The sequence below is a fragment of the Macadamia integrifolia genome, chromosome 14 (genome assembly GCF_013358625.1).
Source record: "Macadamia integrifolia cultivar HAES 741 chromosome 14, SCU_Mint_v3, whole genome shotgun sequence".
Classification (NCBI taxonomy): domain Eukaryota; kingdom Viridiplantae; phylum Streptophyta; class Magnoliopsida; order Proteales; family Proteaceae; genus Macadamia; species Macadamia integrifolia.
Window position 1 is genome coordinate 14703663 of NC_056570.1, and position 13520 is coordinate 14717182.

General features: G+C 43.3%; 1 protein-coding gene across 5 annotated transcripts in view; it reads left to right on the plus strand.

The window, feature by feature from the left end:
* LOC122060919 (SAC3 family protein C) overlaps nt 1-13520 on the plus strand; it is a 70216-nt gene that overhangs the window by 19650 nt on the left and 37046 nt on the right. For all 5 annotated transcript variants that reach the window (XM_042624026.1, XM_042624027.1, XM_042624028.1 and 2 more), the window contains exon 2: nt 10909-11009. In XM_042624026.1, the coding sequence (XP_042479960.1) occupies nt 10909-11009 (101 nt within the window). The remainder of the gene's footprint in view (nt 1-10908; nt 11010-13520) is intronic.

A 13520-nucleotide genomic window follows, 5' to 3' on the forward strand; every position in this document is an offset into this window, starting at 1 on the left:
AGATAATGGAAGTAGGGAGACCCTAGGATACAACTGTGAGCCTGTTCCTTGGGGTATTAGGAAACATGTGATGTCGAATGCAACCAAGTTTGGAGCTAACACCGAAGTAGATGGCCAGCATTTGCTAAGGACCCTCTTCCAGACATTAGAAGAGAAGGGGTAGGAGAAAAAGAGATGGTAGACATCTTTAGTGCCATTCCAGGCTTCCAGCATAGGTAGCAAGAGTGGGCGACTTGAATATGTGGGGAGATTAGGAAGGACTAGGTGGGGAGGCAGTTGGGAAGGGCTCGCCAAGCTGTGAAACTATGGCGGGGAATGTGGCCTTTGAATCAAATGATGTTCCGCCAAGCGATACGGGGGCCCTTGATGCTAATGAGGTCCTAAGTAGAAGCTAAAGAGAAGAGGCCCAAGGTGGAAGGGGTGGTCCAAATGACCTTATCTTCCCTTCCCCGATGTCTAGGGGGAATGGGGGAAGGGAGGACTAGAGGTCAGCAAGAGGGGGAGAGGAAGGAGGAGGGGACCAGATGCTGTGAGAAATGATAGAAGCAACTTTGGTAGATCTGAATAGGCCGGAAGAGTAAATAGTCCTGAGAAAGATTGAGGAGAGCAAAATACCAGAGGGGTGCTAGGGGTCTGGCTAGAGAGAAGTCGTGGAACTATTTCCAATGGAGCTAGAAATGGCTCTTAGGGCTTTTGATCTGGCAGAACGCACTTTGTGCCAGATACAAAAAGAGTCAGAAGATGGAAAAACAATCCAGGTTGAATCATTTTTTTGGAGTGAGGAGTAGACCCAAGAGACCCATATACTATTATGCTTGAAGGCTATCTTCCAGATGAGCTTAAGGATGCCCACAGAGTTAACCTCATTGATTTTTCTGAGGCCAAGCCCTCCTTCAGCTTTGGGGAGGCAGACTTTTTCCTAGCTCAGGGTAGAGGAACTGGGAGAATCAATGTCCTTTTAGAGGAAGGAGCAAAGGAGGCTCTCAATAGATTTGACGGTAGAGGCTGAAAGCACAAAGATACCCATCTAATAGAGATACATGGACTGGAGAACATATATGATAAGGACAAGGCGACCAGCATAAGAGAGAAGTTTACCTTTCCAAAGCTAAAGCCGTTTCCTCTACATGTCAAGAATAGGTGAGCAATGGTGAACAGGGAGCCTGGAAGAGATGAGGGGGAGGCCTAAGTATTTGAATGGATGGGAGGAAAGGGAGAAGCCTGTGATTTGGAGAAGGGCTTAGCAAGAGACGAAGACTACAGAGAGAAAAAGATTGGGTTTAAGGAGGTTAATGCGAAGACCAAGGTGGAACTCAAAGAGACGGAGGGAGGACATGATGGATTCGTGTTACACCCGTGCCTAAAAATCCTGTGCTAATTTCAACTTTTGCACACAGGTAATGCAACCAAGGTGATAACCACTGGTAACTTACGGAATGTCCGACTCATTACATGGAAGAAAATTGTTGAAGAAGCCAGGGTAAGTACTCTGCAATTGAAGGGAATTGCCCGAACCCTAATAGTAAAATACACAAAAAGGGGGGGGGGCACACGTTGGAAACACCCAAGGGGGACCTTTGTCAGCCAATGGGCCCTGTCCCACATAAGGAGGACCATATTAGCCTACACAGGCTGATGGTCACATGCTGGTGTAGACCAGCCGGTGAGAGTACTAGCCAAGAATGGGTTAATTTTCTGTGGGGCCCAGACCCTCGCACCTGTGAACCTCAAATCACTGCCAACAGTTGGTGCAACCTACTGGGGGATAGATTAATGTATTAGAACACCCCGAGGTGGGCCCACTAGTGCTAAATGACGGATTAATTCGGTAATGAGTTAAAACTCATTATTTCCCCAAACAATCCTTATGTGACTTAAGTGGCTATAAATAGAACCTTTTGCCCATTCATTTCACTTTTACCAACTCAAGAGCAAGTAGAGCAAGAAAGGAGAAGGAGGAGAGGGCAGCAAGGGGATCACCTACCAAACTAAAGTGAGTTCTTCTCTCTCTTTACTTGTAATGTAGCTATCTCACTTTCTCCTACCTCATTTTAAGTCCTAAGCTAAGCTAGGGCAACCTTAACCGAAATCCCTCTATCCACCTACCTGATCTACTAATTGAGTGGAGGGATTTTGATGTAGGGGACTTAACCTAGCTATTCAACCACTCATATTAAGTGTGAGAAACCTCCCATGTGAAATCCCCAAATTTGGCGATCCAAAACCCTAGAATCCTCTAGGACCTAACATCCTAACCTAACCCTAGGTTGGGGAATTGATGTATTACACCTAAACTAAGGTTGAAATGGTCACAATTGAGTATAGGGTCTTACACAAGAAACCCAAACCTATTTCCCCAAATTATAGCAACTTAGACCCAAGATTGGGGAAAATGATCAAGTCCCTAGAATTTAAGTAATCTAAGCAACTAACTATGCTATTCTTGTAAATCCCAACTTCTCACCAATCTCGCTTTCGCTAATTATATCATGATCTTCTCCAAAGCTGATACCACTTCCATCTCCACCATCATAGAATCCCTTCATTCCTTTAGAATCCCCTCTGGCCTCCGTATTAATCTACTCAAATCGAGCCTTTTCCTCTCTGGAGTCTCCCCTTCCACCCAGACTCTCCTTTTCGGCATCACTGGTTTCTCCTCAGGCTCCCTCCCTGTCAGGTATCTGGGCCTCCTTCTTAGCTCCTTCAGGCTCTCTGCCCATCATTGTTCCCCCATGCTTGATCTTCTCAAGAAGCTCCAGCTTTGGAAAGGTAGACTGCTTTCCTATTCTGCCTGGCTCACCCTCATTTGTTTTGTCCTCCAATCCATGTACCTATATTGGTTTGGTGTCTTCTCCCTCCCTGCTTCCACAATTAAGGCCATTGAGAGAATCTTTTGCTCATTTCTTTGGAAAGGCACAAAAACCTCTAGATTCCCCTCTCACCTGAGACAAGGTTTACCTTCCCAAAGCTGAAGTTGGCCTGGGTATCAGGAAAATTAAAGTGGTCAACTCTATTGGTATTCTCAAACTTATCTGGAAAATTGTGTCCAAGCAGAAAGGGATCTGGGTGGATTGGATTCACTTCTAACTTCTTAAACATCACTCCCTCTGGTCTTCCCCCGTCCCCTCGGATGCTTCTTGGATTTGGAGGAAAATTCTCTCTCAGACCTTTGGCCCTTAATGCCATATCCTACTCGATTGGTAATGGACAAACCACTTCCTTATGGCTTGACCCCTGGCACCCAACTGGCATCCTCTCCTCTGGTGTCCCCTATAACCATTTATTCCTCTGGCCTTCCTAAGTTTGCTCCAGTTTCCTATGTCCTTTCCCATACTGGCTAGTCCCCTCCTCCTTCCCCCCTCTGCTTCTTGACCTCTGGTCCTCTCTTCCTCCTCTCTCTCCTGGCCATCGAGGTAGAGAAAACAAATGCATCTGGTTCCCCTCATTCAATGGGATGTTCTTCTCTGCATCTACTTGGTCCTTCATTAGGTCTTCTGGTCCTGTGGTTCCTTGGCGTAACCTAGTCTGGTTTAAGGTTCACATTCCCCGCCATAGTCTCACTCTTTGGAGATGCCTTTCTAATTGTCTCCCAACCCAAGATTTCCTCATCTATTGGCATATTCCTGTTTCCCCTTCTTGTTGTTTTTGCCCCAATGGTTTTAAGGACATCCACCACCTCTTCTTCTCTTGTCCCTTTTCTTCTTCTGTTTGGAAACTGGTTCTCTCTAAATGTTGGCCCGCTTACCTATTCTATCCTTTGATAGAGAATTGATTTGGATTGACATGACCTCCTCTGGCCCCTTCATCTATGATACCATTGCTAAGCTAGCCTTTGCCGCCACCATAAACCATATCTGGATGGAGCGCAACATGTGTAGATGGTCTTCCAATTCCCGCTCCTTGGACAAGATTTGGAAAGCCATCTACTTTGATGTTAACTCCAAAATCCAGCCTCTTCACCCCCGGCCTGTCCCTAACTCCCCCAGGAACAGACATATCTTGGCCTCTTGGAACCTTCAGATTGACACTAACCCCCTTCCTTAAGCCTCTTTGGTCTGGTTGGAATCTCCCTTGCTATCCCCCCCCTCGGGTTGCTGCTTGATTGCTTGCTTTCTTTGTAGGGTTCCCTTTGGCTAATTCGGCTATGGCTCTAGCTTGATTGTATTTTGTTTGGCTTGGTCTGGCGTAGCCTTCCCCCCCCCCCTTTTTTTCCTCCCTTGTATATTCTTCTCTCTTGGTTATGAATTTAATTATTCATCCAAAAAAAAAACCATGCTATTCCTTAACAAAGTAGGGTGTATGAGTGCTCCCTACATGTAAACTAACCCTAGAAAAACACTAGCTTGTAAGCAATGTAAAAGAAAGGACAATGAGAAATTGAGTTGGGATTAGCACCATACATGTAATCACACACATATCTAGGCACTCAAAAGGACCCTAGTGGCCCGGGAAGCAAATCTGGATAGAGAAATGCCAATTTTGCTTCACTTGTTGATGACCATCCATCGGTGAACATGCACCGGTGAAAGCCTGTAGACATTTTTGCAATTTTGTGAGCTCTTTGATCCATCGGGCGGTAAACTCATCGGTGGGTCACCACCAGCTAGTGAGCATCCACCGGTGAACCAAAACACTCTGTTTTGACCCTCTTTTTGATTGTTCATTTGAATTATAAGAAGGCCTTCCCAATGCTTGATCATTGACTTAAAACCCCTTTGTTTCCAATAAATAAAACTGTCATGCGGTAAGGCTTCGTTACGTGAGAGCACCATCAACCGGTGCCCATCAACTAGTGACCTTACTGAACCTATTGATGGGGACATCCACGTGTACCAACGACGCCGACGCACGAACCAGCCACATTCACTATGGCTGGAGGATGCTTTCATGGATGGAAACTAGAAGAGAAGGAAGGAAGAAGAAGGAAGAAGGGAGGAAGAATTGACCAGCCTTGCCCTATCACTGGCCTCTTTCTCTCTCTCTCCCGTTACCTAAGATTGTGTGGGCCCATTGCTAATGTGTTATTTAGTTAGTTTATTTTCTAGTATTTTATTTGTCTAGATCTTTGAGATAAGTAGGAAACTAAATAATACTCCTATTTGTTTTAGGAAACTTCTTTTATTGTGAGATTATTTTCCTAGTTGGCTTTTCCTTTTTTTAGTAGTTATTTTTCCTACTTATGTAAGCCCATGGGCCACGATTGCAATCGATGAATTATTGAATGAAAGCACAAAGCTAATGTCTCTGTCTATCTCTCGATTCCCTCTCTCTCGTTTCTCTTTCTCGTCTCTCTCTCTTTCTCATCTTTCTCTCTTTCACGCCTCTCTCTCTCTCTCTCTCTCTCTCTCTCTTTATTCTATTTCTCTGTCTCGCCTCTCACCCCATTGCCCAAGCAGCTGATGACCATAAGGCCTCTCACTCCACTGCCTCTAGCAACTGATGTGGAGCTGCACTTCTCCCTCTTGGTGGACTTGGTTTCTCCCTTTCTCCTCAGATTTGGACAGCTGGTAAGGTAAGCTTATTTCCTTCTCCCCCCTTCCCCTCTTCTCCCCTTTTTTTTCCCCATCATTGTGCTGCTGAAACCTGGACGGCTACTACTGTTTTCAGGCCTAGCCATTTTTATTTTATTATTTAATCCCTGCTGGTTTTCTCATTAGTTGACTGAATTAAGGAGATGTGTGTTGCTTACTCTTTTGTTTCTTGGATTGATCATGTGCTTAAACTACAATATGCTGCCATGTTCCCTTCCCCATGTTCCCCACTTGAAGTCTAGGTAGTTTATGTGCTTTTTTTTCTAAATTAGTATTGATTGCTGCTACTTTGTTTATTTGTCTTCTAATTCATGCATGCTTATTAATGTGTTGTGCTGTTCCCCTTTAATCCCAGTCCCAATCTAAGCCCTAGTGAGTCTATCTTTGTCCACGTGTGCAATACCTATAGGAAGTCTAGTTGTCTAGGTATCCTCCTACATCATCTTGGTATTAGAGTATAGTTGTTGGTTGATTTTAACATGATTGGGTGCTGCTCTAATATCCGTCACAACCTTTCCGTAGTTGCGTCTAAACTGAGAGAGTGTTACCTTAGGTTAGAAGACACCTTCTTCCTCCTTAGCTCAGAGAGACCAAATAGCATTAGAATTCCCACTAGAAGCACATCCTTGAGAGGGACATCTCTGACCTCAAGATCGAGAGGGCCAATTACCTGTCTCAGTTGGAGATTCTGAGTAGGCCTTGAGGCAACTATACCTTGGCTGCCCCCTTCCTTTATGTCCACCCGTAGTGGTAGAGCATACCAAGACATGTTTGACTCTCCTAGTACCTCCATTTAGCTAGAGCAATGGGTGAGGGTTCTTCAACAGAATGAAGAATTCCTAAGAAACCTCCAAACTGAGTTAGTTGCCAGTAGGGCGGATCAGGAAGCATAGGTGGCTGATCGGGAAGCACAGGCGGCTATCTCCAGAACATTACCACTAGGCTTGCTACCCTTGAGACAAATGCCCTAAACTCAGACAGACGGCAGGGCCACAATACAGTAGGCACTAGACCTAGAATAAGAGCCCCTAGCCCTGAGATAGAGAATTATGACAACCACACTGATGGTTATGACTGGATAGGGGATAACTTCCTAGGCACATGGCGTAGTATAGGTCGGGTAGGAGTCGAGGACAACCTGGTCCAAGCCACTATACCCAATATGGAGATGATGAGGGTTTTGAGCAGTACGATAGGGGCTATGATGTCAGGAGAATGATTAAAGTAGATGCCCCTACATATGATGGTCAGATCGACGCTAGGATCCTTTTAGATTGGATTAAGCAAATGGATCGGTACTTTGAGTTCTATGATATGCCCAAGGAAGTCTGCTTTAGATTCGCTAAATTCAAGCTTATCGGAGTTGCCTAGGACTTCTGGACAGATCTAGAGTACTAAGAGACCAACCTAGGACTTGAGCCAATCACAATATGGGTAGAGATGCAGGAGAGGCTCAAAAGGGAATTCTTGCCTATCACCTATAGGCTGCAATTATTGAATGACATGAATACCCTGAGGCAATGGAAGTTGATTGTGACCAAATACATTAGCAAGTTCAATGAATTGAAAATTAGAAGCCATATTCGTGAGGATGTTGAGCAGACACTCTCCAGGTTCCTTACTGGGCTTAACTCCGAAATCCAGTCACGTATGGCACCCCACCTGGTGCGAGATGTTCCACAGGCCTTCCGGGTTGCCCTTGAAGTGGAATCCTCCATAAGAACTTATTCTCAGAGGAAGAGTTTTCAAGCTGGGGAGCCCCACTTTAGGAAACCCTTCTAAGGTTCATCTGGATTCCCAAAACTCCCTGCTACACCACAACGTCAATTTGACAACAGGGGAAAAGGAATTTTAGGAGAAGCACCTAAGAAGAGTGGTCAGCAGCAGTGCTTCAAGTGTCAAGGGTATGGTCACTTCTCTAGGGAATGCCCCAACAGAAATCTTTTTATGGGAGAGCAAGATCCTGAAGATGGTGACCAAGAGGGCTTTCAGGACAATGAGTATGAGGACCATAGGTCAGATGAGACCATATTTGATGAGGATGCCAAAGAGGCTGGTGACCTCAAGCTCGGTATGGTCTCACAACATAAAGAATAACGATTATTGGCGACAAATTAATATCTTTATCACTTACACATGTCACTAGGGCAAGAACTGCCGCGTCACCATAGACAAGGGGAGTTGTATGAATGTGGTTGCCAAGAGCGTTGTTGCTCGAATGGGCCTCAAACCAGAGCCCCACCCGAAACCTTACAAGGTTGCCTGGGTAGTTAAGTCCACCTTTCCCATTAATCTGAGGTGTCTAGTTCCCCTACACTTTGCAGGATATGAGGATTAAGTGTGGTGTGATATCCTAGAGATGGATGTTGCCCACATCATCCTTGGTAGACTTTGGTTATATGACTGGGATGTCACCAATTATGGGAAGTCCAACACTTATGTCTTTGAATTCAAAGGGAAGAAATTTAGACTGAACCCCAGTGCCCTTAGGAAAGTATGGGTTCCAGAACACAAGGGAAGTACCTCCAAACATGTCCCTTCCAAAACACTCAATATTTTAAATCAACAACAATTTGAGGGAGTGTGTCAAGAGTTAGGGGTTATTTATGCTCTAGTTGCCATATAGAGTAATACCGTTATGTCAAGCAAATTCACTGAGGCTCCTAGAGAAGTAATACCCTTGTTGAGGAAATTTGAGAAGTTATTCCTTGAGGAGGAAATTTGAGAGGTTATTCCTTGAGGAACTACCAGACGAGCTACCATCTATACGCGACATCCAGCACGCCTTTAACCTAGTTCCAGGATCCTCTCTCCCGAACTTACCCCACTACCAAGTGAATCCCAAAGAGCACGCCGAACTCAAACGGAAAGTGGACGAATTGCTACAAAAGGGATTAATTAGGGAGAGCCTTAGCCCGTGTGTAGTACCTGCCTTACTCGTGCCAAAGAAAGATGGCACCTGACGGATGTGTGTTGATAGTGGGGCCATCAATAAGATCACTGTCAAGTATAGGTTCCCTATCCTTAGGCTTGATGACATGTTGGATATGATGGCCAACTCATTGATCTTTTCAAAGATTGATCTCAAGAGTGCGTACCACCAAATTCAGGTTAGGCCTGAAGATGAGTGGAAGACAGTTTTTAAAACGAAGGATGGCCTTTTCGAATGGTTAGTCATGCCTTTTGGCTTGTCAAATGCACCTAGCACCTTCATGAAGATAATGAATCAGGTGCTTTAACCATTAATTGGCAAGTTTTTAGTGGTCTACTTTGATGACATCCTCATCTAGAGTAAGACCCCGTCTTCCCACTTGGATCACTTACAGAAAGTTTTTTATGTGTTACTATGAGAAAAACTGTCAATCTCAAGAATTGCACCTTCATGAGTGATCAAGTCATCGTCTTAGGGTTTGTCGTGTCAGCACAAGGAGTATCTGCTGACCCTGAGAAAGTAAGAGCAATTGTAGACTGGCCTGAGCCTACTAATAATGTCCATGAAGTGCGAAGTTTTCATGGCTTAGCCACTTTCTATAGGATGTTCATTTACCAGTTTATTTCTATTATGTCTCCTATCACAGATTGCATAAAAGGAGTTTCAATAGACTAGTGCTACCAAGGCCTTTAATGAAATTAAAAAGTTAATAACAGAGGCCCCCATCCTGTGCCTCCTAGACTTTTCTAAGGTCTTCAAAGTAAATTATGATGCATCTGGTATTGGAATAAGTGGTGTCTTAGGGCAAGAAGGACATCCAATTGCCTACTTTAGTGAGAAGCTTAATGAAGCTAGGCAACGATATTCCATATACGACAAAGAATTCTATGCGGTTGTCCAATCACTACGCTATTGGCGGCATTACCTTCTACCGCATGAATTCGTTCTATTCTCTGACCACCAGGCTCTGAGATATCTGAGTGCCCAAAATAAATTAAACCAAAGACATGCTAAGTAGGTCGAGTTCCTCCAAGAGTACACTTTTGTACTCAAACATAGACCTAGTGCCGAGAATACCGCTGCAGATGCACTAAGCCGGGTGAACATGTTCGTTAGTCGCACAAATGCTAGGAGTCAGGCTAATGTGTTACTCCAGACCATGAGTGTAGAGGTTGTAGGATTTGAGCGAGTCAAGGACCAGTACCTCACCTATCTTGATTTTAATGAGTTGTTTACTTCCTTGAGTGAAGGTAACCCTGTCAGTCGTTCGGACTACCTGTTGAGGGAGGGCTTCCTTTTTAAAGGGAGCAAGTTGTGCATTCCCAGGACCTCACACCGAGATTTCCTAATCTGAGAATTGCATGCTGGGGGCGTCGCTGGCTATTTCGGTCGAGATAAGACCATCACCCTCATTGAGGACCGATTCTTTTGGCCAAGACTAAAGAGGGATGTTGCTAGAGTTGTGAGTCAGTGTAGGACATGCCAAACTACCAAACAACAAAAGCAAAACACGGGACTGTATACTCCCTTACTTGTTCCCCATGCCCCATGGCAAGACCTCAGCATGGACTTTGTGTTGGTCTGCCAAAAACCTCGAGAGGCCATGATTCTGTCTATGTGGTTGTAGACCGGTTCTTGAAGATCGCACATTTCATTACATTTCATTTCATGTTCTAAGACCTTTGATGCATCCATAGTGGCCAAACGTTTCTTTAATGAGGTTGCCAAGTATCATGGGTTACCCCTAACTATAGTGTTCGATAGGGATGTCAAGTTCACCAGTCATTTTTGGAGGACCTTATGGCGGATGATGGGTACTAAGTTCCGTTTCTCCTCCGCCTACCACCCTCAGACTGATGGCCAGACTGAGGTTGTCAATAGGAGTCTGGGAAGTTTGTTACGTTGCCTCATAGGAGAGCACCTTACCATTTGGGATCGAGTCCTTAGCCAAGCCAAGTTCATATATAATGGCTTTAAGAACCGCACCACTGGTCTGTTACGCTTTGAGATTTGTTCAGGATACCAGCCCTGGGCACCTATAGACCTTGTCTTAGTTGTGTCCATTTCTAGGACCTCCCTATCAGCTGAGTCTTTTGCTCAGCACATACATGATTTGCATGCAGGTATAAGAAGACAGATAGCGCTGAGCAACGATTAATACTAGTTAAAGGGGGATGTGTATAGAAGGCTACAAGAATTTCAAGAGGGAGATATGGTGATGGTTAGAATCAAGCTGCGGTTTTGATTTGTGAGTCCATTTAAGAAACTAAGGCTTTTAATGTATCTTGCAAGTAGACTTTGAACTTAATTATGTGTTACAAGTTTGTTTTCAACTTGTATTCTTTTACGTGTGGAAAATTGGCATTTCAGATAATCATTTTCATAATTTTCTGTTAGTATTTTTGGTAACATTTGTTGTCTCTCATGCTCGTTTCTTATAAATAGCTCGGGAAAGGGTCCAACGTGAACGGCTTCGAGATTTGTCTGTGTTTGAGAGGTTAAATGGTCATCTTGGGAAGACATCTCCAAGTCTTGCAGTGAAAAAGGTAGGTGTAAATATTGTTACTTTATCCTTGACCCTTTTCGTAGGAAATTTTCATCGATTATTATAAAGAAATAGTGCTTGGCTACATCACTGCCTTACTGGTAAACGAGGATTCATACTTGAGATACAATTGTTGGAAATTTCAGTAACTTTTGGTGACACTTTTAACTTCATCATTTCAATTTACTTATGGGCCATGATAAATGTAATGACTGTCCCTGAAATGTGAAATCTGTCACTACTTTCCAACATGGTTTAAGATTTCTTTTTCAACCAGGGTTTTGACCCTGGTCAAAACTGAAATGTACTGCCGAATGACTGAAATTTCGGTCGGAATATGGTCCCTTATGGTGGTGAACATTAGAATTTTCCAGGGAAAAGATGTTTAAGTATGATTACACATTCAAACCATTAGATTGGGGGAAAACACACCAAAAATGGTAGTTTGGCTTGGGGTCCTCGGTATCCTTTCCCTTATATAACCTATTCTACTCATAATTTTGTACGACACATGATTTAATAAAAGCAATTGAAATGTGTGGGAAGAATGAAAAAGAACCATTTAACAGTACACCAATGTCAAAAAGGGTCTCCAAAGATCAGTTTGATTAAATGGTTGGATCAGTCAAATCTGATGACAAATTCAATTAGTAACTGAAGGACAGAATTTATAATCTTTATAGAAACAGTAATTAATCTCAGATCAGAGATCAGATGGACCTCCAATTCTGGTCGAAGTAAGTTCTTATAAAGGAGAAAAACTGGTCAAAACTTGGGCCATATCCAATTTCTGGATTGGAAGAAACTGTAGGTCCAATACCAGAAACTTGAACAGGAGGAAACTTAAACCGCAGGTGCTGTAACTGAAGTAAAACTTTGGTACAACAGAGGTAAACAACATTGAGTTAATAACAGTAGGAAAGAGAGAAATCTAGAGGAGTTTCAGACCTGCAAAACTGAACTTCAAATCACCTACAAATCTCCCACACAAGGCTTGTGTATTCTGCTTCAAGTTTACAGAGAAAATGGAAGAAGAGAGGGAAGGGGATATGACCAAGGCTTCACAACCTATGGCCTGTGATTGGATTAACCACCAATCAATCCTTAAATTCACCACCAAGGGGGGTTTCTGTTTCACCACAATAGCAAGCATCTCACAAGAGAGAGCCCAATTTTCAAAGTCTATCGTTGGGAGTATCTCCTTTCACTCTTATTTATAATTCCACCAACAATTATTAGAAACTAAACACCCCCCCCCACCCCGCCCCACAAAAAGAACTGTGGAGGCTGCTAGGTAGAATAGAATCTCACATATGCTATTACATGAAGTAGAAAGTCTACTTGCTAGAAGGAACAGTCTGAAATAGAAACTCCTAACTTGTGACCAATTATGATTACTGAAACAGAAACTAAGTAGTACTGACACAAAATAGAAACTAGATAGGATCTTCTCTTAGACACAATCCAACAGCACATCTTCCAGGAGCCTCCTCCACGCAAGGGCCAATGGGGCTGACAAAATCTTCCCAATCTTCAATATGTTGTGCTGCGCACTATCTCCAAGGGGTCTTCCAGGTCCAGAAAATCTTCCAAATCTTCAAGATGCTGTACCAGATTTATCTAAAAAATATCTTCTGCTAAATCCTATAGATGCTGTATGCCTGTACCAGATTAATCTCAAAAAGATCTTCTAACACATGCTGGTCACAGGCCATATTATGGGCAGAAAATATTATCAGAACATGGGATTAATAGAAACCAGAATATGGATTGGCTTTGCTGAACTGTGGGGGCCTGTTGGTCGGGTTCTTTCTCTTTCAATGTTGGCTTTGTACTGCCTCACTCAAAACCACTAGAAGATTGTTGTTGCCGTCGTAACTGTTCCTTCGACTGTATGTCACAAATGATGGCCATGTTGAAATATACCTGAGCAAACACTCGAAGTCCAACCATAGTTGTCTAGGCGCTGACTAGGTAGTTTTTTGGGGTCTAGGAACTGTTGCCTTAATGCACTGGCTATCACCTTGCAGCCAAGGTTCAAGAACTCGTTTTATTTCGGTGATACCACCGAAATACCGAAGCCGAAATTTCGTCGAAATGGTTTACTTTTTCCCATGTGTTTCGCTGACCATTTTGGGGGGTTAATGGCTGAAGTGGCCGAAATTAGCGAAACGATGATCGAGATGGTCGAAATTTGGACCAATTAGTGCATGTTTGGGGCCAAAATGAGCGAAATTTCAAAAAGAAATGACCGAAATGTGACCGAGATGACTGAAATTCTGTACTTTTATATTTCATATGACATTTCGTCTCGGTAAAAATAATTTACCAAAATATCTGATATTTTGGCGAGATTTTGGAAAGTTTTCGAACCTTGCTTGGAGCAAGGATCTGGTCTGGCACTTATTTATACCAAATAACATTTAAGACATTTACTTAAGATATTATAGATAAACAAATACCCCCTATTTGAATCCAATAAAAATAGTTCCAAATAAAATTCGAAAAGGAT